The 27,480-nt window shown below is 34.0% G+C and overlaps 1 protein-coding gene across 3 annotated transcripts in view; it reads left to right on the top strand.

Moving 5' to 3' along the window:
- Positions 1 to 10,149, top strand: part of LOC128163259 (5-hydroxytryptamine receptor-like) — a 63,436-nt gene extending 53,287 nt beyond the window's left edge. For all 3 annotated transcript variants that reach the window (XM_052826802.1, XM_052826803.1, XM_052826801.1), the window contains one exon: positions 3,612 to 10,149. In XM_052826802.1, the coding sequence (XP_052682762.1) occupies positions 5,278 to 6,522 (1,245 nt within the window). In that variant the 5' untranslated portion in view covers positions 3,612 to 5,277 and the 3' untranslated portion in view covers positions 6,523 to 10,149. The remainder of the gene's footprint in view (positions 1 to 3,611) is intronic.
- The last annotated feature ends 17,331 nt before the right edge of the window (positions 10,150 to 27,480 follow it).

Raw genomic sequence — 27,480 nt, 5'->3', positions numbered from 1 at the left:
ACCAAGCGCCTCATTTGCGATCGAAAATGCCTCACTATATATAACCTGTAGTTTTCTTCAAACTGACTTTCTATATTTCCTAGGCCTTAGTGAAAAAAAAAGAAATATGAATAAGCTGTTTCTAATTACTGTAATCTAGAGATATATTAAATCCAAACAAAATTTATTAACAATAGATATGCCTGTCGAGATAGTACATGTATTTACGAAACTTATACACTCGTTTTAGAATAGTATTATCAAGGTTGCTTGACGTACTACAGACGGTTTTTACCTCTTAAAAGATGAGCGTACGAAATGACCTATTATGACTGATTATAATTGAGTTAATTATATATGTCAGTACTTTGTTATAAAAGAGAAGAACGTTATATACAACTATATACACTTAGTCTACTGTTTTGTAACATAATTGTAGACCATTCAATACTATAAGACACCTCTGTAAATATGTTTCATGTAACAATTCTTCTTCGTCAAAGGTATTTGCTTGTTTCGTATTCGTCTGTGGTTTTTTGTTTTGGTTTGTTTTGTGGAGTTGTATTTAATAACTTTTAAATTACGCTCTCTTGGGGTTGTGCTTTGTTGATCTATCTTATAAAACGGTCGCTCCTTTTATAAACCTACTTTAGTTACTCCTGAAGTTTCTTACATTTAACTACATTTAAAGAAAAAAAATCGATATGTAAAGAATCAAAACTCAATTGTTCTACATTGACGCTGTAAGTGTTGTAGAAGACATGGTTTTTTTTTAATTTATCAATATAGTATGCTAATTATGATAAAGGGTGCCGTTTTGAAAGAGCGGCTGTTGATTACGTACACGATTTACACGTGACAACAAACATATTGCCCTTTTAATCCATAAATCATTGAGATATATTATCCATGTTCTTGTATACAAGACAAAGTTGTGTCATGTTGTAAGTTTTGAATTCACCAGTTAGCAGTAAATACAAAATTTACAACATGACACCCAATGAATTCAAAATTTACAAAATGACAGTTGGATGAAAGCAAGAAATACAATCATTATATGAACACTGATGTTTCTTATTCACACGAACCCATTAAATGCTAGAATACAATATGGCTGCAATGGCAATGTTGCACACGTGACTCTAGCCAGTATAAATTATATTACATGTAATCCGATTTAGGATTTACACTTTTCCATCCGATTTCTTGCGGGGGGGGGGGGGGTGGTAAAAATGTCTTTAATATTTTTCCTATAATTTATGCACAACCTTTCTTTTCGCCTTTATATGTGTGTCCTGAACTAGTACAGACAACGAAATCTAAAAGCGTTTTTTTTTTCGTTTAGGCGTTTGCAGTAGAAGTATGCATGTAAATGTTCATATTACTCTTTTGATTTAGACTCATGCAGCCATTATCAGTGCGATGCATAAATGAGATTACATTTATATTTACATGTAAAATACCATATACTGTAATCCAACTTTAATTCGCGGCGATTTTATTTCGATGACACGATATTGAATAAATGGTTCGATGAGACATGTTTCCTATGTTTATTAATGCACAGATTATTTTTTAAAAAATTAAACAATACTAGTAAAAGACATTATTTCGATTGGAATTGATTGATTATTGAACTGTGATAAAACGTTTGCAATTTTGTGCACAATTAGTTCAATGTTACAATTTAAGGCATTTTACTTCTTTGCTGAGAGATATATATTCTGGTTTTCGCGCACGCGAATATAAGTTTGTTTAAGTATTTGTTGACAGAGATAAATATGACCGACTGTTATACTCAGTTAAATGATATCAAATATTCAAAGCCTAAGTAAGTTTCTGAAGTTTGAATTTGATACCTATTTAATTACACGTCCAGTACAAAATAGTCAATATATCGACACAAAGCCTTTACCAATATTCTCAACTAAGTACGTTGTATACTAAATGATTAGTTAGAAGTGGCAAAAAGCTTTACAATTGATTTTCTTTTCTTTTTTTTACGCACATTAGTTCTATGGAGGTTTAAACGTGTATTGCCTGTGCATGAAGATAGATCTTGTTACGTATAAATGTACAGATGTTCATATGGAATATTTTAATATTTGATTTACAAATATCACACCACAAGCAGAGTACATGTATTTCATAATGAGTGAAAATTAGAGTCAAATTAGAGCAATTCACACAGACCTAGTAGGATCTGGGGTTTCATCAGATCATCATGGGTGATTTTAATCCCTCTGTGTGCAGGGCTATTTTATCCCATTAATCAATGACAATACACCTGGGAGGATATTCTATTCGCATAAAATCTATTCTATGATTCCATAACGCCGTTATAACCCTATTATAACTGCCTTGATTTGCCGTAAAGCTGCTTGTTGACTGTAAATCAGCGCTTCTTTTCTTTCGTTATTTGGCGGTCTTTAGATCTCGATAAAATTATCCCTTGTAACATATTGTCAAAATGAAGATGCTGGCAATTCAGTGAGAGAGAGGGAGAGAAAAAAAATAAACGTATAAAAGATTTCTTTCTTTTTCTTTCCGCTTTATTTTACAAACATCTGCGCGCCGAGTAGAGCTATATTTATCGGGGATCTCTTTTCCCCTCTAATCTTTTACATGATTAATAATTATATCGCTCGCCAGACTCATCTTTCTCGCATTTATTTAACAACAACAAGTCAACAGTAGGTATTGAAATAGCCCGTGTTTAACGGGCGGTAATTTTTTAGGCATTTAGCTTGATCGGTAGCCGCGGTCCGTTGAACCCTCACAGGAATAAGCATTTAGATCAGTCCGCATCTTTGAACCTCTTTGCTTGAATTTATGAAAATTGCTAATTGTACCTTCGGAGAGGTCCAAAAGGCAAAGTGGTTAATTTGCAATTTCCAAGTTTAACACGATTTATCTTTTCATTAGATATTTATTAGTATATTTCATCTTCGAATTCACAACCACTTAAATCTGCAAGCTTTAATTTTTAAAACATGACTTTGAGTGCCAACAAATTGAATCGAGAGAAACTGTAAGAAACACGGAAACGCGTTTTATTATACTCTAAAACAACGAGAGAAAAGTTTCGTTCTTTGTACACCAAATAGAAATAAAATCAGTATAAAAATATATTTATGTATGTCTTCAATGCCTATAAAACCCTATTTTTCTATCACAATTTCGCCACCACCGCCTCCAACTACAAAACGCCATTGCCCTCTCCTCTTATCTGGTCTGCGATGGTAAGGTTTCCGCCGATAGGACGTTCTACAATTACAGCCCACGTCCCAAATTCATACTGACCCCCAACCCACTTCAGGCATCAATAAATATAGACAATAAATATCAAGCTATCCAATCTTTTGGCCAGCCCAAAAAATTATAAAAAGTATATATTAAGGACAAACACCATATATATGCCTCCTCCCATATTTTCCTCTCTCAACTGAAATAGAAAAACTTACTAGTAATCAACAATGACAGTGGTCAATAATTCAAGACAAAAAATCGGAATTATTGGAAAACAATTGTGAGGTGGGCGGAGCTATCGGTCTGATTGACGCTCAGTGTAAAGATCAGTGACAGCATATATTTTGGTTTTTAAGCTCAAGTATTTTTGTTTTCATTTACAGTCACTTCAAAACTACAGATGTTAGGCAGAGCTGCAAAGGAAGCATCTGTGTCCGGTCTCACAGCCATCCACTCCCATCGATGACTTAGGACGGAGGAGCCGCCTATTGATCCAGCCGTATAAAATTTCAACAAATTCTGCTCGATGTTTCAATTCTCTTTCTTCTGAACTGCCATCTTTGCTTAAGCGAACAATCGCACCAATTCGATTCCCATTCGGAATACCCTCTGGAATTTGGTGTATATTCGTTTTCTTGCATGTACGACATGATCACGATGAGGCGCGTTAAGTCACACCTCTCTCGATTGCCTCTGGAGGCTCTGAGACAGCTACGGATACATTAAATCGTTAGATAATGCCAGGCGGCACCTAGGGGTGGATCACTTACCATGTGGCTATTTCATTCAACTACAAAGAATGGGGCAAAGACGTAATATAGTAGAGAGGGCGAGTGCCTGAAATCAGTAAGGGTCCGGTTCTGAAAATACCAACGCTGACGCTATAATCCAACCACGTGATCAAGTTTTTTTTTTTCAAAGTGAGAAAAATTAACACCGAGAAAGTGATAACCCATACAACTCTTTACGAACACAAAAAGGGAGTGTTTACATTGCTATAACTAGCCCGCCCATACCAGAACAGAGAAGAAAAACGAAGGACACGTAAGCTTGAAATTCTAGATGACAAATGGCAACAGTTCACGCCGTCACAATGTCGGCGACGTTTTGCGATGAAGAAAAAAAAATATGATGGACGCATTGTCATAGAGACCCATCTAGTCGGGGCGAGAAAAAACGATATTGCTTCACGGAAGTGACGTTTAACCAAACACCGAAATTCCAATTCCAATTCTCAAGTTTGGATTATTCGTACGTCTTCTGGGTTCAAGAGACAAGGGACTTTAAACGCTACTGTTTGCTCATTATCCCGAGCAGTGGTTCGCTGAGTGTTTTTGATGATAAGAAATTCATTTAACTTGTATCAACTATTTAGTCAATCTTTCATATTGATTCTGGAAAGAAAAGGAAAAAAATATCCGGCGTGTTGCTGGGCCTCTCTTATAAAAACAATTTAAGGTTGACGTGTTTGAATCTCCGAGGACTGTATCCAAATAGGAGTGATTTGCAATTGGTATTCGCAATACAGGGCGACAGTAAAAGTCAAACCTAAAACGGACAATTTGCGGGCATTTGTCATGAATTGCTGGATATTGAGGACAAACTATTGAATTACCGCGCTGGAACATTGAACAAAGGAGCTAGACCCTACTTTTTCCGGTGGAAGTTCCACTCGTTCAATATACGCTCGTTAAGGAACTTATTTTCATCGACTAATTTAATTCAATAAAATTGTTCTGTCAGGACTCGTGGGAGATATATTTCGTATCATAACACCTAACCGAATAATTAATTCATGGTTATTACAACGGAATTTGAGATCTGCGGTAAGATTTCTGAGTTATTTTAACACCGTTGTTCGGTAGATCGAAGTGGGATTCAAATTCACCGGTTTGTGTGTGCGTGTGGTAGAACCAGCAGCCGTAATCGTGTCTTTATTACCTATAAGGGAGAAATTGGAAACTTCAAGTGTCTACTGTGAGCAATGTGTTTGCATATGCTAGAGACGTGAATTCTGAACGGGAGTCCAACACTGGAAATTTCGTTTAAATGATTATGGAAACAAATTTAACAGCCTCGCTATCGGTTCTCGTGGGGTATAACAGGACCACAGTATCCTTTGAGGTGGAGGAGATATCCACGCCCGTGGTGTTTGGACCCCAGGTCAAAAGTTTAGACTTCGTCATTCCTACCACGATCTTTTTGGGGCTTATGGTGTTAGCGACAATTATAGGTAACGTTTTTGTCATTGCGGCCATACTGCTTGAGAAAAACTTACAAAACGTCGCCAATTATCTCATTTTGTCACTAGCGGTGGCGGATTTAATGGTCGCCACCTTGGTGATGCCCATCAGCATTCTTAATGAGGTCACAAAGACCTGGTTTCTCCAGAACGAGGTTTGTGACATGTGGATTACGTTTGACATGCTTTGCTGTACGGCGTCCATTTTGCATTTGGTCGCCATTTCCGTAGACCGTTATTGGGCGGTCACCAATATAGACTACGTTCGGAATAGAAGTGCCAAAACTATTCTCATTATGATTGCTATCGCCTGGTTTGTTGGGCTCTGTATTTCGATGCCGCGCCTGTTGGGCTGGCGAAATCCAGACAATGTGCCCAGTAAGTCGGGCATGTGTATGATAAATCAAGACATTGTGTATACATTTTTCTCCACGGGCGGGGCCTTCTATGTGCCGACCATAATCATGTTGATCATCTATGTAAAAATATATCAAGTGGCTCGGTCGCGAATCAGGAAAAAGAACTTCATCAAAAAGCAGAGCAAAAAACAGAAGTACGTTATAACTGTGCCGTCTCCCACGAATGGACTGACGGAATCGTCACCTAACGGGATCACCGAGACTTCAATCATGCTGGACGAGACTTCCTGTGTGAACGGTTTAAACGGATGTAGTGATAAAAATGACAATTCGAAACTTACTGCTAACACTTCGAGCGAGGAGGTTAAATTGGCCTTGCTTCCGAATGCCTGTGTTAATGCAGCAAAGGCCAAAAAGCAGAAGGAGAAACTAGAAATGAAGAGAGAGCGTAAAGCTGCGAGAACACTTGGTATAATCACTGGCGCTTACATCGTGTGTTGGCTTCCATTCTTTATCATTGCACTTTTAAATCCATTTCTTCAAAACATACCCGACATAGTGCATAGCATCGTTTTGTGGTTGGGATACTTCAATAGTTCACTAAATCCGGTTATCTATACGATTTTCAATCCGGAATTTCGCAATGCCTTTCAGAAAATTCTGTTTGGGAAATACACTAGACGAAGAAATTGATCGAAGAAAATTCAAATATTGCATTTAAAATAGAATTCAGTATGTCAGTCGGTGCAAACTTAACACAATAAGGTATATTTCTTTTGGGTAAAAAAAAACATTTACAGTGCTAAAAGTGATCAATAAAGCAATATCATGACTAAAGTTTACATCTCCTATCAATCTTGTATAACAAGTATATATATTATATATTTGCAAATCATGATGCAATCGCTCTGACAATACACAGGCATATTGATATTTAAGCAAACTAATATGAGTTGTAAACGTCTGTAAGTTAAAAAACTTTTATTTTCATTATTTGTTTTCTCTGAGAATCAAAAATGTTGTACTTTGAATGTTTCTTAGTTTTAAAATCATTGTTTATGTGTGTTGGTTACTTTCTTACAATTATTTTGTGTTTATAGGCTCAATGTCAACTGCAAGTCACCAAGTTCTTGTTTTTCCTCCTTTTGGTTTCTTTTTCTATTTATTTGAATTAGTTATTTTTGTTCTGTTTCATTACAGGTGTCTATATATATATTTTTTTTTGGTATTAGTTTGAATTAGAATAATTAAATTATTTCTTTCAGACCTGTTTGAGTGAATGTAAATTAATCTGAATGCTTTCAAAACGATTTTTATTTAGCATGCAAGTGTTTTCAGTAATCCACTGTACAATATATTGATTTATATGTATATCACAATCAATCGCTAGACTGTTAAAATGGTCAGTTTTTCCATTTTTGAAATGTCATTGTTTTCCACACCTGGTGGGTACTTGTTATTGACGCACGGTTTAAATCCTATTTACATCATACTAACTTGCTTACAAAACAGTCAAGATTCAGTCGGAACTTTTCGGACTTTTCCGGGATAAATCGGTAAAAACGATAGCACGGGGAGCGACGATTGAAACAATGTTATTTTTGTACTGCGTTTTTTATTCATACAAGTAAGAAATATAATGATTTACACGTCATCCTGTAGGACCTTTGGTTTCTTTCTTCTTCTTTTTTGTTTCTGATAATGTTTGTATGTCGTCTGATGATAAGCAAAGACTACGTCACATCCTGTTTTAATCAGTTAACGTCTGTTTCTTTGGGGGCTTTTTTTTATTAAAAAAGAAAATCTCTATTTTCATGGTATTTTTAAAAGAATAATCAGGTTGAATAATTTAAAATGATTCCTCAGTCTAATTTTGAAGTAATTGATCATGAATTTTAAAAATGCTTATATTAAAAATCCTATTGAAAATAAAGAGTCCCGATTAAAACGTAAGATGCACGAATGCCTGCAATAAAATAGTTCAACAATTGATTTACAGAGAGAAGGATCAATCCAATGTCTGCTCAATTAAAATTCTTGCTGTTTAGGGACAATTGAAAAGCCTTTCTCTTTTATTCTCATCAAACAAATACTGAATTCAAAGTTTGCGCTGTCATATCGATTACCATTTGATCAAATAAACAGTCCTGGTTTCGACTAAATACAAAATATTAATTCAATCATATTAAGAATTTGTTTAGATCAGTGCATTTTATTCCATTTTTTTTTCTCAACAAAATTAGATAATCAAATTAATTCACTGCAAAACAATTTTGTACAAACACGACCAGACTTCAAAATTAAAAACAAACATAAAAAACATTAACAGTACGAGTGTTGGAGATTGAACCTATGAAGGAGCTAATTTTAACTTAGAACCATTTCAACAAGAGCTTGGACTTTGGGTACTTGTGTCAAACAGCAATGTGACGTAGGCCTGTCTATTTCAAAGCTGGCCATTCAGCCATGGCTTTTTAAAATCAACAAAACTTTTCTGGCTTCTGAGCTAAGACTACCCATCTATGCATATTTCACTCGAAACCAGCGTCATTTTTAACTTCTTTTTGGTGCAAGAAATACAGATGTAGATAGTTACGTTCTAGCGAAAGTCAATGGTCTTCTTAAAATGGTTCTACAACAACACAACTCAGTAATTAGCCAGATACAAACAACTAGTATAAAGCGAACGATTGAAAATCAAGATAGTGCCTGTCACGTGGAAAGGTGTTTTAAAAATATGTTTTCATTGTCAGAAAAAAGGATTATATAATGCCATCATAAATATTTGTTTTATTTTCTCAAGATGAATTTCATTCAAAACGATATTTTGGCATAACAAATCAGTCATTTTAAGCCGAAAAAGAATAGCCGAACCCTTTTCCGAAGGATATTCGGAAAGCTGTTTATAGCAGTGTACAAAAGGTTTAAAAGAATGAGGACAAATAAATCAAAAACAAGATTGTAGTATTATGGAAATGAAACAAAATACAAAATGTTTTGCAGTGACTCTATTGATTTTATTTGATACAGTTATTATATTTTCATGATATTTGTTTTCTCTCTCTCTCTCTCTCTCTCTCTCTCTCTCTCTCTCTCTCTGAAATGGAAAAATAAACACACCAATGGCAGCATCTAACTCTTTTTTTTCTGATTGCCTCCTCTCAAATTTCGAGTTTTGTTTTCTGTTAAAAGTAATCATTCACTTATAAAAGGCTGGTTTAGAGCAATACGATCCTATAGGGCTTGAAGTATATGCCCGGGGGACAGTCCTGGTTTTTTTTTATTCTCGACTGTAACAAAGTTTTACGCAGAATCATTCGGACTGAGAATTAAGTTGATGTGAGCGAGTGGATGGTATTTAGACCCTGTCGATATCTGTGAAAAGTCTAATTTTTGTTTTATATTTATCTTGTTGTTTCATTGTTATTTTTTGCTTTAGTTGTTTGATTCTTTTGTTTTGTTATCTATGTCAAAGTGGGGTGGGGTTGGGCTTTGTCGTTTATCTTTATTTTTGCGGAAGGGGGGAGAAAATTTGTTGTTTTGATTTGTTTGTTAATCCCCCCTCAAATTTTATCTTTTTATTACTAGACCTATTTTGACACTACAAGAGATCATCTGAAACAGAGGGTGTTTTCAATTTTAAGTTAATTTTTATTGTGTTTGTTTATTATTCTTTCAGTACCTGTATACGAATTTTTTGCAAATAATACATGTACAAATTTATATTACATTCCATAGATTATAAAAAAACACGTTTTTCTTGCCTGCTCATTCACGCTTACTTAGCGCATTGACTGGCTATTTTTTCTCCTATATATAATCGACCCTTTTTTAAATTCAAAGAAAATGTTTGGTAACAAAACATAATTCCCATGCAAAATACCTTGTATTTGTACATGTAATGTTGGCTATTTTTTTAAGATTAAAAAATTTGGATTTATTATATCACAAGAAGTCATACTCTTATACTGGTCATCTTATGAATATTCATATATACAAATTGGTCAGTGTGTTTTATTTTGCAAATTAATGAATATGCATTTTTGAGCTGTCATTATATTTTGACTACGTTTGAGATATGTATACTATTTGCATGTCATTCATGATGAGAACAGCAGTGATATATAGATTTGTTTTCATTATATCGTGTCATCTCTCAATTTACATGTACGTGCTATACCATACATGTTTTTCTCTTTTATCTCTATCTTTATAAGAAATATTATATTAATAAATTATGCATTGTATGTTATTGATGTGTGGAGAGCAGATCTTTGTCACTGATTATGCTTTCACTAATAAAACTTTCTATAAACATGATCCAGATTTTTTTTTAATTCATTGATTTTTCATTCATTTCCAGGATATCCGTTTATTCAAATGTTAGGCTGTCTAGAAATAGTTCGAAGTTTTAACGTTACCTTCGAATAAGAACTTTTTAACCTGTACAAGAGGTTGAACTTTGCGTAGTTTTGTAATACAGCAATGCACATGACGTAGGCTGTTTGCCACGAGATTTGTCTGGCTTTTGAACTAAGACTAAGCAATCTATGCATATTTCACTGGAAGCCAAGGTCAGTTCTCAGTCGGTTTGATGCAAGAAAAAGATAATTACGTCCAACTGAAAATCAAAAGTTTTGTCAAAGTGTATACATGTACAAATCCTTCTTGACCAAGTTGTTCAGACTGGTTAAGTAAACTTTAACCATTGGTCAAATCACTTATCCAGTGGTTAAATTTTTGACCAGCGGTTAAGCTCTGGGCTGCATTTTACAAAAGAACTTACGACAAAGTCGTAAATATTTTCCCTCTCATGGATTGATCTTAAATGGAAAAAAAATATATAAACTCATTCATTTACAACTATTTTGACCGCCATAATCATATTTCACAGCCATTAGAATAAAACATTGATTAGTTCATTATTAATCATCATTCATTAATGTGGTCGTAAGTTCTTTTGTAAAACGCAGCACTAGCCTGATTCTCAAAAGTTAACCAATCTGCAGAGCTGGGCTATGTCTTTTGACCAGGGGTTGGACATAGATTCTCGCTTGTTGTTGATGTCAGTTTTGGCGGACTACACAAGAATAATTGAGTAAATACTAGTACTTAGTTTAGTTGATATTGTTTTCATAATTTCGACACCACAATTAAATATAAATAATGAATGAGACATATTTTTGAATTTTTATTGTAATATAATTAATATTACTTTTTGCATGCATATCCATATGCAGTGGGGCTTCAGATATCCGGACGCCTCAGTTTACAGACTATTATTTGGGAACAGATTTTTTATCTATAATTTGTTTCAATTCAACTTCCAGTCTGGTTTTTTCTTAAAAAAAAGATATGTTTAACTATAAATTTTGCTTCATTTAACTGGACGGTAAAATCTAATGTTACTCCGCTTAATACAATAGAAAGATTAGGCCTATGCCTGTCAGTTGAGTCTCACAACTTTTTCACTAGCTAGATCTCCATTAGAGCTCGTATAAACACTCTTGACTTCCAAAATCACTTTCAAATATTACCGACAGTATTGGTTAGACGGGATTAGACACGCCTCACTAATATCTTTACACTGTCCACCTGTCAAGTGCAATCACTTTTTAAAATACCACTCTACTTCAAAGTAAGAGAGTGTGCTTAACAAATCAGGAAATTTTTTACAGAGCTTTGCGTTATTCATATTCAATAAAAATAATTTTAAATGAAGTGTCCCGCGAAGTTCTTGTTAGATTAGGTCAAAAAAGGGAAGTATAGGAAGAAAACAATAAGGAAACATGTCAACTAACCGGAAGTGCATTGGTGGAATATTGGTGTGTCTAGATATAGATTGTTGAAAACATAACGTAAAAAGGCTCATTTCACACTTTATTCAGCTAGATTTTGCTATAATTAGAGTTTAGTTGATATTTCCTGACGAAATAAAAATAAAAAGCAGGGTTTCTTGTAAAAAAAAAAACACAACAGGTGGATTTCAAAGGACAGCTCTAATTTGTTGCTGCTTAGTATGACCGGCAAAGACAACAGCATCAACACCCATTATACAAAAAACAAATAAATTACAAGTATTATTCATGACTACAATATGCCGATGTCGTTGTTTCTATAAGACACCAGGCCGTGCTGACAAATTGAATACCAAAGTGTGATATGATATATGTAGAACCGTTTTAACAAGAGCTTTAATAGACTTTGAGTAGTTGTGTCAAACAGCAGTGTGACGTATGCCTGTCTATTTCATTGCTGGTCACTCAGCCATGGTTCTAGATTTGTCTGGCTTCTGGGCTAAGACTACGCAATATATGCATATTTCACTCAAAACCAGCGCCATTTTTAATCGTTTTTTGATGCAAGATTATGATAACAACATCCTTCCAAAAGTCCAAGGTCTTGTTAAAATGCTTCTAATTTGTCTGCACGGCCTGATGTGTCATAGGGCCAATGATGTCCAACAAAAAGCGTGGAACACGTAGAGGTCTTCGGCAAACTTCGGCCGATATCCTTTATAGCCAGTTGCCGAAGTGTGCCCACATGACAACTCCGATTGGTTCCTATATCTTATGAAACTTCTTACATTCAATATGCAACAACACATTTAGACCGTATGCTACATGTATTAGTGCAAGTATAAATTAAAGTCAATTAAATATTAAATTTCATCACCAATATATAACATCTTTACCGCAAATTTTTATGAAGCGTAATTTACAATTTATCTTCACTGTGAATTTGTTCATATATTCCTCCACGAGCCTCGTTGTGAATTAATTTGAATATATCCATGGATACAGGTCTATGAAACCTGGTATTCTTAATCCTATTTCAGTTTTTTTTTCGAGAGACGCTTAGAAAGCCTAATTATTGTATCTCGAAAATAAAAACACGAAAAGAGAAACGAACAAGGTACAAAATCGCACTGGTTTTGGAATATGGAAAATGCAACTATAACTAATGTAAATAAATATCATTCACGTGTCTCTTTATTTGTGTTATTTGTTAGTATCAATGTGCCAGACAATTAACAGTGGTTCAACAATAATGTTATTGCCATTTCGTCATTTGTTATTGTTATTAAGTTATTAGTCCACCAAGTTTGTTTTTATTATCATACGCGTAATACACTCAAGTACGTGATAATATTGAGGTCAGAAATAAGGAGTATTTTGTTTGTCATTTGCAGTCGTGTAGGTTTTGTTTTTTAAAGCGTTGAATGCTTATTTTGGGGTGTCATGGGACCTATAACACACCAAGCAGTGCAGACAATTGGCCTGAAAAATCGCGCGTTAGCGCTGTATGATAAATTGTCTGCACAGCCCGGTGTGTTATTGGATCGACGACATCCAAAAATAAGCATTCAATGCTTATATTTATATTTCTATACTGATGTCTATTTTTATGAATTATTGTGTATTGCCGCTATGAAGCCATTATATGCGCTCTTTGTCAGGGATATTAAACATACACGGAACAGCCTTATTAACAAGCTATTTTGATCGCTTCCGCGACTTTAAAGATATAGTGCCAGAGACATTGTCAAAAAATTCTTTTTCATTGACGAATAGATAATGATTTAGCGATTTTTTTCCATAGTACATATTAAATTGGTTATGTAAGTTTAAACAATTCAAGTAATACATAAAAAAAATATGCTCAAAACGCGTTATTTGTGTTCCTGGCGCATGAATTAGCTAAGTACATGTATATTCACAGAAGATTGAACGTCGCATATTACCAGTGCAAACATTAGGGAAAATATACACTGAATGTAAATATATTTATATTGATGTTTGTTTGTATGAAATATTTTTGTATCGTCGAATCAAATCTTGGATACAGTATAATGACTGATGAAAGCCTTAATATGTACATGTAAAATAAGAGGGTTTACATAAAAAATTAAAAATGATCAAGTTTTTCAGTATAATTATTTCTGTGTTTTTTCTAGCATTCCGCATAAATAAATGGTCATAAAATAAAGATAAACATGCTATGACACAGCATTCATTCTGCTTTTAAACTGAACGCACGATCATTTGCTAATAACAGTTCCTAATTAAAACTCGTCTTTTCAAATAATGTTTGTCAGAATTTGTTGTTTCTTAATTAACCAAAACGACGTTGAAGAAATTTAGCATTCGATGCAAACATGTATATGCATTTGGGTTTTCGTGTTTTTTGTTTTGCGTTTGCTGTTTTGAGTTTTTCCGCCTTTTTTGTATTTCACATGCTCCGACACCTAACGTTATATATTCCGCCGCTCAGCAAAGTCATAAACTCGAAGTATTTAGATTATTACAGAGAAAAAGAGCTATCGTGTGGTGTTCAAATATTAGATGAAAATTAAAATGACCAAATGGCATAACACACATTCTACGTTCTCTATTAAGTCATATTTACATTTTTTGCGCAGAGAACGATTTCAATGGTAATTCAGTCAACATCCGGTACATACATGTATCCGTGCACCATATAACTACATGTATATCTTGGTCATTGCTAACGCATTGAGCCTTGCAAAAAAACAACATTTGCGACCCACAAAACTGATGAATATCAATTCGCAATGACAATTTCTTTTAGAACGAGTATTCCTTTACTTAGTTTTCTGTAGCATCCAGTGATGTTGTCGTGTTGTCGTGCATGAAGTGATTCGCGACAACAAATGACCATGGCCGACAGGTGTTGCATACAGAACTCGCGAAGATTTCTCGTAAGCGAATTTAAATTTCGGTGACTGTTACCGTAGTCTACATGCTAGCTTTTAATATAACTTTTGTATTGATAATTATCTGATGATGAAGGATCGAACATTTCCCACGATACGGAAACACACGTGTTATTTACCTGTAATTACGTTATTTTCTATTGGTAATTGTAGACGGTTTATACCGTATATATCCTGTCTTGGATCTTTTATAAAAATGTTATATTTTACCATTAGTACAGGAGTTCAATCGCAACTTCTCGGGCCTTTCCGGCAAGCTCGGAAAAACACCTCGAATGTTTTAACATTACCGGATGTTAGAATTTTATACAAAATGGAGTCGCTTCCCATTAGAATAGGTATCGGCTAGACAGCCTTATAAGTCGCTTCTGTGTTATATTTTAGGGTATATCATTTACTTTATTGAAGAGTAGCTTACATCTCAACAGATCGTAAAATGTGTTGTATTTATATCAAGTTTTATAAAAAAAGGGGGGTTGTCATGGACGCCTAGGTAATACATTCGAGGTGTTTTTCCGAGCCTGCCGGAAAGGCCCGAAAAATTGCGATTGTACAGGAGTTATCACTTGACGTTTATTCTTTACGAACGACATTTTAACTGCGTACTGTAGTATTGCAAATAAGTTTAAAGAATGAATCGCTTTTAAATTCTTTAAGAATAATACCGGTATATACAGATTATGACTTTAAGGTTTGAGATCTCAAAAAATATTTTTACAAAGTTCAATATCTGAAGTCCAAAGTTGTTTTAAAAACATAAAATAACAACGTTATTAACAAATATCGATATTGATATCAATGATTTGTTTATTTGAGGAAGATATGCACCGACAAAGGTAAATTAATATTAAAACAGAGGAAACTCGAACTAATTTTTTCATTTTCTTTCTTTCTCTTTAAAACTTTCTGTTGCAATGTAATTGCAAAAGTTAAGTTTCTATGTGTTTTTTCATATCATTTTACATATTTTATCGTTGTATTTACTCGTCTATAAATTTATATCACTGGCTTGCACGCGATTGGAAAAATCTTTAAAATACATGAAATCGATTCAAGATAAAATAGCTCGAAATTTTGATCATTGACCTTATATTATATATTGTTAATGTCAACATAATACAGACAACAAAAACCGTTTTAGGCAATCAATGGTTTGGAGCCCCTTTTAGTCAGTTTTTCGTAAAACTCGATCAAAAATGGGTGCAATTTTGGAAATTGATAGAGGAAATTCGGACTAAATTAAACTTAAAATATGAGCTTAAAACGATTCAGTAAAATATAAAATTAGTAAAGCTATTCGTATTTTATTATTTCCCAACCTATAAATTGTTTTATTATTTTTAATAATTACAAAATAAAGAAAACCTTGAAAATGGTGGACAATTTTGACAATGTTTTCAAAAAACATTCAGAGGTCACTAGCAGAAAAAGTAGGTCATTGACCTAGTTATTTGAAAGTGAAAAATAGCACCACAATAGTGGGGCTACAATGTGCAATAAGTAGTTTTTTGTTCCTATTAGTGGATTTTTTTTTGCCCCTGAGTAAACGTAATCCTTAAGTTCACATTGTTTGCAATTTACCAGATTTTAGTTATCTCAGTGAAAAGGTAACCTTAACACTACCAATAGAATTCAGAAAATCAGTTTAATATACAAAGCAATTTCATAGTCTTGTACTTTTGTTCGAAATTGTCTAAGACGCTCTAGAATATAATTTAATAATGCATCGAACTTTTACAAGATAGAATTCCAGCAGATCTCTGATGAGATCTCAAACGTTTCTTATGAGCTCTTATACGATAATGCTATAAAATGTTAAAAATTTTGATAATGGAGTGAATGAAACCTACTTTTCACACCGTTCTCTTTTTTCATTTTTTTTAAAACAAATATTGATATTTTCGATTCTTCTTTTTTTTTTGGGGGGGGGGGGGGGGCAGGAATTTTGTTTGGATTGGTATAAGGAAATGGTTTTGAATTTTGCAGCGTGTTTAGACAAATAGGTATTGTAACAACGTTCGTGCCTGTTCATTCCCCTGCTCCTCTGTCAACGTTTATTTACTTATGTATACCATGAATATATGATTTCATAACAATGAACTATAATCCCCACTTCCTGCAGTTAATAACCTTGCTTGTCGATCAGAACCTCGTTTGTTCAAAGCAAAACAGAATTGATTTTCACACGGAAATGAATAATAGATGATAATAGATAGTCATTTGAGAGGGGTGTATACAGACTTTTAATTAAGAAACTGAAACCAGTAGACAGATGATACCATAAGTACAGGGTGGAACAAAAGTTCATTCCCTGATCAAGTAACCTATCGATCAATTACAAGTAATTATTTATAAAAGAAACATCAAAGGATACGAAATAAATATAAAACTCTCTAGTACTTATAGTGGGAATATTCTCTGTCTGTCTCTGTCTGTCTGTCTGTCTGTCTGTCTGTCTCTGTCTCTGTCTCTGTCTGTCTGTCTCTGTGTCTCTGTGTCTCTCTCTCTCTCTCTCTCTCTCTCTCTCTCTCTCTCTCTCTCTCTCGTTTTATCTTCAGTTTCATCAACGACACTGTTAGCAAATTTCTAATTTTCAAATGATGCTAAGTTATAGATGAACGCTTTTGTAAAGCGCTAAGCATAGCTCAGCGCTTTATTGTCGTAAGATTTCTACTTCCGGTGCAACGAATAACCGCCCCTATGAGCAGAGTGTTGCATCATTTAAACTGGTTAGGGAACCAGTTTCAGGAGTTTATGCACATTGGGCTATTGTAAATTTAATGTACGGGGCTTACATACGTCATTGCAGGGGCTGCCACTTAATTAGTGATGAGGAAATATATTCCATATACAGAAGCTGAAATGTTATATACATATACTATACTAGTATCTTTTATATACAAACAGAAGGTGGGTTTGTGCTTTTCAGTACTATCAGTTCATTAATTGATTGTTTACTATAATTGGCTAGCTAAAGTGTTTGAGCAATTTATGTTAGTATTTGACCAATTTTAAATACGTTGTTTTGAAAAGGACTATAACCAGAAATCTGCCCCCCTCCCCTCCTCATTTTAACTAATTTTTAAAAAGTATCTTATTAAAATCACTAATGCTTAATAATAACATTATTCAGAGAATGTCTCTAACTTTAATATCGATATTAGTCATCATTGTTTATCATCCGTTTATCAATGACGTCACCAATATGGGCTTTCCCCCTCAATTTTGCAAACAAAGGAAAATATCGTATTTTTTTCTTCATATTTTGCCATGACTTACTTAAAGGCAGATCTGTATGGAGGGTAATCGTGTTCAAAAATCCAGACATGTAAACTTGTAAATCCGAATATGCAATCGTGTTGATGTGTGAGTCTGAGTATGAATATGTGTAATTCTGATCGTGTAACCTATAAAACTCGGGCATAAACACGTGTAAGATTTGACTCAGTTCCTTCGCATGATGCACATTTTGCAACCTTATTGTTTACATTAGTTAATTAAACCTTCAACTTTGCACACTTTTAATCCGCAGTTTCTGCATTTGTAACTTCAGGCTCGGCAATAGCACATCTGACATGATACAAATTGACAAATGTAAAGTCTACAAGTTTGTCGAATTTTGACATGACCTTATATGGAAACAGTGACGTCACTGATAGAAAAAGGCTAGCTGCAGGTAAAGGCATGCCGTAATCGCCGGAATAGGGACGGAATAAATAAAAAAAATATTAGGTAGGCCTATAATCATATTATCTGGATAACAACATTTCATAGAGTATTATTTTTCGGAAAATTAAATTATGAGATTGATGTACATTTTATCAAGAGAATGTATAAAAGATGCGAGTAAAGAATTCGATCGGCTTCAGATATCCTCTTAGAACTGAAAAACATTTCATTTAATGACTTTGTTTGAATACACGTGTATAAAGATACATACGCATTTTTATTCATAGGCATCGGAACCGGGAGGAGGGGGGCTGGGGGGGGGGGGGGGGACTTAGCCCTCCCCCCTTTTTTTGCCAAGTTAGACCTAACCATTAGGAACATAGCAACAGGGAGGATTCACCCCCCCCCCCCCCTCGCAACAAACAAAATTGTTCCTTAAAAGACCTTAAAAAGAATGAAATATTAATAGTGATATTGAAAATTAGAGTCATAGTAGGTATACTAGCACCCCCCCCCCCCCCAACACCACGGATTAGGAATTTCATGATTTGGGGGGGGGGGGGGGGACTGGGTAGGTAAAATTGGAGTTATTGATATACCCTCCCCCAAGGATTAGAATTTTCATGAATATGGGAATTCTTGTCAATATTTTTTATGATAAGTTTAGCCCCACCCCTTTCAATTTGCTTCCGACGCCACTGTTATTAGAGTACATGCAATAAATTGTTAAAGTATAGGCCTCGGCTGAATTAAGAAAATATCTCCAAATGCATCCTTATCGCTACCACAAAGTTGTGACAAGACCTCCCTCCCCCCACACCCCCCGCGAAAAATTACACGGGGTCGGCTAGCTGAGTTGCAAAGTTATCGATAAGAAAAACAAACTATTCAAAGACATTGGTTTTGAGATTGTGATTAATATGAGACATAAGAAGCGACACCCTCTTTAAAAAAATGAATAAAAATTCTAAAGAAAAGGTTAACTGTCGTGAAATTAAAATATGTATCAATATTATTTTAAGAAATGTTTCTTTGCATTGTCGGCAATATATAGGGAAAAAAGCATACCATGCAGGTAAAAATTGACATCTTTTTTTATTATTTCAAGCAATTATTACGGGATATGAGTATGACGTCCTGAATGTCGGTTCAATACGGACTCACTTTGTGAAGTTGGTTGATAAAAATTTTCTGGAGAGCTATTATAATACAGCCTTACAGCCACTTGTGAACAAGCTGCAGGTCTGTAGCTCCCTGTCTAAAAATACAGATGGACGATCTGGGAGCTACAGTGCCTCCCATAGTAAAACATCAATTTACGGCGCACAAAAATACGCGCTAGTTTTATATTATTATTGAAGATTGTGTTATTATTTATCTTTCACTTACACAACAATAAAAAGTATAAATACATGTAAAGTAACAATGACTAAGTTCAACAGCTGATATTTTTTCATAAATTATCAGAAATCAAAATCCTAGCAATTTGCATACCTCTGATGTATATGTATAAATGATCTGCAAAAGAACAACTTCATATCTTGAAAACTGTTCGAGGAGTTATCGGTACAATAAGGGTACCTTTTTGACAGCCACTCGTCCGCTTGCAATTTTTACTATATATTTCAATAATCGGAAACCCGGTTAAAAATTCTCTCTCAAATTTCTTAGAATTCAGAAGCAATGTAGTTAATTGGGACCTCACGGCAGTCTTGGAACCCCATGCCGCTCAAAATATATTTACCCCCTTAGGAAATTTCTTGATCCGTCTCATTTCTAGAAAAGAGTACGCATTTACTTATATTCCAGTATAAATTACATGTCAATTTTTTTTTTTTTAAGAAATAAGATATTAGGCAATTCCTTTTATAATACGATGAGAATTATATCTATACGGAAATTTGCGCATTCGTGCACATCGGCAACGATTTTTTTTCTACATGAACCTCTTCCTGTTTGGTCCAGCTTCAATCATACCTCAATTTTTTTTCTAAAAATAATACTGGTGTTTTCGATAGAAAAGGTGTCGTTCATTAAAAGTTTATTGCAACAGTTTAGCTGAATATTATGTTTATTTTTCGTTCATTCCGGCGGTTACGGCATGCCTTTTCCCGCAGCAAGGCAGTTGCCATATAAGGCCATGTCAAAATTCGACAAACTTGTAGACTTTACATTTGTCAATTTGTATCATGTCAAATGTGCTATTGCCGAGCCTGAAGTTACAAATGCAGAAACTACGGATTAGAAGTGTGCAAAGTTGAAGGTTCAATTAACTAATGTAAACAATAAGGTTGCAAAATGTGCATCATGCGAAGGAACTGAGTCAAATCTTACACGTGTTTATGCCCGAGTTTTATAGGTTACACGATCAGAATTACACATAGTCATACTCAGGCTCACACATCAACACGATTGCGTATTCGGATTTACAAGTTTACATGTCTGGATTTTTGAACACGATTACCCTCCATAGATCTGCTTTAGTACGATATTTTTTTTTGGTTAATACAATTGTACACTTCATAGTTAAAAATAGCACTTAGGCGAGCATGCGCTTGATGTTTCGTAGTTGAAAAACCATCGGAAACTACCAGTATTTGCTCCAAAATAATAATTAATTTTATCAAAATAAGACAATCTTCATGACGTCATTTCTAAATAAATGTAATAATTTTTCATGTACTCAATTTGAATATAATTTTAGCTATCTTCAACCGTATTTTTATAGCTCTCTATCAAACTTTACTTTTGGGTAGAGAAATGGAAAATACTGCATACAGTCCTTAAGTTAATCGATATGATATCGAAATAAACTTTTCGTACACTCTGTAGCTTTAACCGTAACCGTAATTCAGCTAGGTTTAGACAATTAAAAACAATAAAATAAAAATATTGTTTTGAAAATATAATAAAATCGATATAGAATCTCAGAATGGGCTTTTCGAACACCCTGTATACGTGTAAATAGCTTGGATGTTGAAACCCCGATCCGTCTTGTTTGAACCATCAATTAACTCCCTTCCGCCAAATCACATTACGCCTGCAGTTATACTAAATACAGTCTGTACGCGAAACTCTCAAACACGTCCACCAACTGTTTTCTTTATGTGTCCGTTGCCTTTTGCTCTCCAACTTTAGACGAGAAGATGATCAGCGATAGGGCATAATGAGAGGCCGAATATTCCATGAACGGGTTAATGACTCCAACAGGGAAGTACATATTTTAATTTAATGATGTAGATACGGTCTCTTTCATAGTTTTTACAAATAAATGAAGATAAGGAGAGGTCTTTGTCTCCCTCAATGGTTAAAGCGCCGTCTCTTTCCAACTATTTTCATAAATTGGTCAAACTATCTGTTGATAAAAATCCTAATGGAACTAATTCTGCTTGAAAGCCTTTCGAAGTTGCAGTTAAGGGGGATGTGCGGCCATCTTGTACATTTTAGGATAAGAATGTAAACTTTTCTTGAACTAGCGTGTTTCTGCTCGAGACTGGCCAACCATGTTGCCAGAAGATGTAAAAGCAATAAATATGAAGTCCTTCATGCTATTTTGTTTGAAAAGTATACATAAAAGAACAGGACAATGCCTTTTTAATCACTCAGAACAGCTGTTGAACTGAGCAGCTACAGACTTATTTTGAAGATTTAAAAATAAAAAAAAAATATGAAGGAGATTCATTGGTGTCCTCTCTACAACCATTTGTTGAGAAAAAAGTACTTGCATACTTTTCAAACAAAATGGCATATAGGTCTTCATATTTTTAAGTCCCTCTTAAGGGGGATGTGCGGCAATCTTGTAGATTTGATAATAAAAAGGTAATCATTCCTTAAACTGACCATTTTTTTGTCCAAAACTGTAGTTATAAGATGAAGAAGCAATACATATGAGGTTCTACATCTTGTATGCAAATTATTCACTACAACAGAATGCCTTTTAAATCACCTTTTTTATTAATCACTTAAGGGGGATGTGCGGCCATCTTGTACATTTGAGGATAAGAATTTATTTCTTGAACTGGCTTGTTGCTGCCTGAAACTGGCCAAAAATGTTGCCAAAAGATATAAAAGCAATAAGTATGATCGATTGATTGGTTGGTTGATCGTTACATTTCAATTCCAATTGTAAGTAGGGGTTCTAAAAATTGAATTATTTATGTTGGCGATCAAGATTTCTTTATCTCGCCTTTGCCTACAACTACATTGAATTTATATTAACTCTTTACATTTCAGGCACGTAGCATCGGGGGGGGGGGGGCAGGGGGGGCCTGCCCCCCCCCCCCACACTTTTTCGTGCAGCAACAATTTTTTTAAAATTTACATATAAAAAAATGAATTATAATGGAGTTGCCCCCCCCCCCCCCCACTTTTTTGGAAGTAAGTAAAAAATTGATATGAAAATAAGGAAAATGAGGAGTCAAATTGAAGTAAGCTGTCTCCCCCCTGATTTTTGAAAACTTTTAAATTCCCTTATTTTTTTTTTTTTTGCTTGTCAAGATTTTTTGGATGGGTCTGGCCCCCCCCCCCCCACTTTCAAAAACGATGCTACGTGCCTGCATTTATATCTAAAACACCCTTGCGAATGTTATTGTCATTTAAATTTTAGACCACGTGGTTTTATTTGACTCTTTCAGTTTCGCAGTGAAAATCGTGCCTCGTATTTATAGTCTATTTTATAGATTCTAGGTACTTGTAATCAAATATAAAATCTAGAGATTTATTGATTTTAAACTTTAATCTTCATTATTTGGTGGATCAAATGAGTTCTAGAAATAAATGTGACAATAGAAAATATAGTTTTTTCCTGTTGTTGCAACAATTAACACGCTTAGTAGCAATACCCCAAAAGGATTAATTTTCGATCCGCGCCTGACCTAGTAATAGCATCAATAGTGAAACAGACAATACTATTTTATGCAGAATGTTTCTTGAAAATGGCTCGATAATCAAAATTTTAATACAAAACAGACACGCATTATTTTTTAAAAAGCATAGTATTGCAAACCAAAAGCATCAAACATGGCTATGATTTTATCAAGCAACCCAGTGTTTATGTTTTCAACCACGTGTAGAATGGTTAAACACGAATGATAACTCTATTCTGAATATCATCGTTTAGTTTCAATAACCATTAAATGATGAAATAAGGCATATATCTTAATAGATTTTCATGTTTTAACATAAATCAAAGTAGGGTGTGATATGAAAAACGACCAGTACTTATGTACTTTGAGAATAATATCCAAAACACTTATACATTTGCTCAAAATTTCACCGGAACTGAACAAATCTCGGGGAAGTCTCGAGAACTTTCATTCGAGCACCTCAGTCTGTATTTAATACATACTTAGCAACGATTAAGAAAACATTCCGAACACATTCGCAGGGGTGTAAAATGTCTTAAGCGGATATATATTTTCAGTAGATTCGCAACTTCTCGGGCTTTTCCGGTTAAGTTTTGAAATTTTCTGATAGTCGGGAAGGCCGATAACACTGATTGATTGGAGCAAAGAATCAAACATTGATCTTATGGACACTAACATCTACTTATGATTGCGACCCTCAAAAAACCCGGGAAAAACAACCTCAAATGTATTTTTAAAGCGTTTATGAAAACCTTAAGGTAAATGAAAATATAGGGTATAGGCCTCATTTATTAATTATTAGGTTGCCATAATTTTCCTAGATGTAATTTCGTCGATATATAGCAAGTTCGGAACAATTTTAATAGTATCGTTCGTACATATAGTACGCTCCCTGTGTACAGTATACCGCGGTAGAGGATTCAAAGATATCTAGTCAATATCAAATTAATGCAAAGCGGATATCTTTGCTACAAACTCTAACATTTGGAGGATAAAGACATTTGAGGTGACCGTGTTTTTCGGAGACCTGCTGGAAAAGCCAGAAAAGTTGAGATTGACCTTATGGTGTCAAACTTTCATGTCCAGCATTCACCATGCACCTTACCCTCAGTCGCCAAAATATGTAACAGGGACCACCACCACCCCATGCAACACCCCCCCCCCTTCATTTTCAGTCCTTTACTCTAATGATTATACGAAAGGTAACTTTCTTTGGTGTGTCCCTGATTACATAAAAACGGCAAATCTAATATAGGTCATGCTGAGAAAAAGTGTCGTTTTCGAAGCATTAACCTAGTAGCTTTTAACTGAAATTGACACAGGCACTAGACGTTATATAATTTTCTCATGATAAAAATGTACATACCCTCTACCTAATTGAGAGTGTATTTTTTATTATGAGATAATATAAAATTAAAAATGCCTGACGTCAGAAGACTGTGGAAATATGAGACAGTGACGCCTTGGCCTTTTTCTATGTTAGAATATCAGAAGATTAAAATAAAACAAAGAAAGGATGTCATGATGTCCTTCCTTGGTTTGAGTGTACTCAGTTCATCAACTCAAGTCCTGCTACACCGTGGTCTTTAAAAAAAATATTTTTTCTTCAAAATAAATTCATTAAAAAAATAAAATAAAATTTGGGTTTCTTTAATCAATACGGAGTTTGAATGCTAGGATCTGTTTACTTGTCAAGGTGTACATCATGTAGTGACTGGTTTTATTAACTTTTATTTCGCAGGTGTAATTGTAAATTGTATGATTAGTTTGATTATTTGTATTTGTGAGAGGATGTTGGGGGGGGGGGGGGGGGGTCATGATGATTTTTAAGACTTCATCTTTTATTACATGTAATAAAAATTATACATTATCTTTTTATATGTATCTAATATATTTTCTGTATTTCTGCAAAATTTCCTCACAATAAATTAAACAGCGTCTGGTATTCTTACATATGCAATTGATCTTTTTAAAAAAGCATTGTTAAGTGTAGAAAGGGTATTTATGTAAATAAACACATGCATAATGATATATAAGATAAGTTCTCAGGTCTTTAGAAACTCAAACAATGTCTTTATATTGAACGTTCACACCAATAATATGTTTGCCTCCTTTAAATTGAATAAACTCTAAATATTTATTACTACAATGAATTGGCTATTTATGCATGGGACGTCCTTCCTAATATGAATTACAATCATATGAATTTACAACATAAGTTTTATATGTTGTATATTTTATTCGTTAAAATAAATTGTATAAGGTACTGTTCTTCACGATGTATATACTATCTTATATTTTAACAAATCAAACAAATTATACAACATGACTATAACATGACATTGTCGATGACGTATAAAATAAATTATGCGCAAGGTAAACGTGACATTTAAAAATCAGTCTCGTTAAATGACGCAAATGGCTTGTTTTCAAAATAAAAAAAAAATAATCAGGAAATCAGTACATTTATGAAAATTGGCCAATTTTAAAAATATTGTAAATGTCTGTTGAAAAACAGTAAGCCTAGATTACGCCCTTAATTGCTAATGGATTGATAGAACTGAAAATGTTTTCTAGGTTAATGCGTCATTTTAAAAATTATATGACCTAGTTTGAAAGATGTGTGTACTACATTTAAAATAACACATACTTATGTAGGTCTGAATATTTATAATTAATAATAAGTACATGTACACGTATTGTGGTAGAAATCCTTGTTTTGAAGAGGGAATTTCATTAATTTGGGATTCTTTTTTAATATTTCTGTAGAAAATGATACGTGTAGCCTATATTGAAGATTTAATATTTTGTCAAAATATCTGTTTTTCAAATTTGAATTAAATAATAATGCATGATTCTATTTGTCAACCGCTGCATCTTGAACCTCGAAGCACTGCAATATTCCCACGCTGAATTCGTAAAAGAAGCGTTGCAGTTCCTACATGCTATTTTTCCCTAAAGGTGTTGCAGATAAAATAACAAAAATCAAAGTTACAGAAATCGGTGTAAATCTTTTTCTGAAAGGCTTGTTTTTACTTTTATAAGATTAAGAAATAAATTTTAAAAATTAAATTGTTACACAGATAAATATGGCAGATATTGTTCTTTTTTAAATGGGGAATCCTCATTGTTGTGAAAATGAAAAACTTCTTCCTTAAAACAAAATTAATTTGATGTTAACAGCAACAGGTGGATTTTTTTTTTTTTGAAAACTGCCATTTCCATTTTTTATTTAAAAACTGAATTTAAATTTTTTTTTACAACTGTTGATAAACAAGTTCTACAACATATTTTAATATCTTTCACGGATGTTAGCGCGAGAGGGTCATTGGTTTTGGAGGAAGCCAGAGGGCCCGGAGAACCAACTCCTCCAAGTGGGCGACCACCGTACTCTTTCACATACAACCACTGCATGTCGTTCACGGGGATCGAACTCGGATCGCATCGTTGAGAAGCAATTGTCCACTGCCCTACTTAGACACCCAATTTTTGTTTCAAAGAGGCATATTGTTTAAAAATCCAACATTTAGGGGGATATAAATACTTCGAAATCTAAAAGCGTTGTGATTAATTTCTACGATTTACATGATATGTAAATTAGTTGAGTAGTTACGCAGTTAGAATAAACTCTGACAGAAACAGAATTTATTTGATAGTGTTCGAATCATGGAACGATTGAAAAAAAAATAATGATATAATTCTTTCAATTGCATGAAAAGCTATATGCATATAGATGTATATGCATATAGATATTTTTTTTATTTATCAGAATAAAGTTGTTTAACCGCTTGCTTGTCAATGTGATAATTTGCATGTGTGCATAAGTTTTCCCACTATTTTTTACTGTGCGAAGTACAATAAACTTGAAATGTACGCATCAATGTAGAAAGTTGGTGTTTTCGCTTTTTTGAGGAAAGTATCGCATAATTATGCCATTCTTAAAGATACATGTACATATGTTGTTAATATTCTTTTAAAAAGGAAAATATAACGCAATACATTGGTAGATGAAAATATGGAAGGACAATTTTGTTCAACCTTTTATCTAGACTACATGTTTGCGTTACATAGATACTGTAAAAACTACTCTACAGTAGCCTTTCGGGCTTTATTGGATTTGACCACGCCCCGACCGAAATTATCACCTAATAATACCCAAAGAACGATTCCTTATTCCTTAAATATAGCATAGTTATTAGGTGCGTATCCAGTGCCCGATGCTATAAATCGTGACAGTGTACAGTGGCTCTAAGGATAACAGTGGATTAGAAAAAATAGTCTGAAAATGACACTAAACAACAATTCATTTTAAATAATATACAATGTTAAATTATAAATAAAATAAAAACTGTCGTCAGAAGACTGTGGAAATAGGAAACA

This window comes from Crassostrea angulata, chromosome 9 (assembly GCF_025612915.1).
Source record: "Crassostrea angulata isolate pt1a10 chromosome 9, ASM2561291v2, whole genome shotgun sequence".
In the NCBI taxonomy this organism is placed as follows: domain Eukaryota; kingdom Metazoa; phylum Mollusca; class Bivalvia; order Ostreida; family Ostreidae; genus Magallana; species Magallana angulata.
This window is presented reverse-complemented; position numbering and strand designations above follow the sequence as displayed.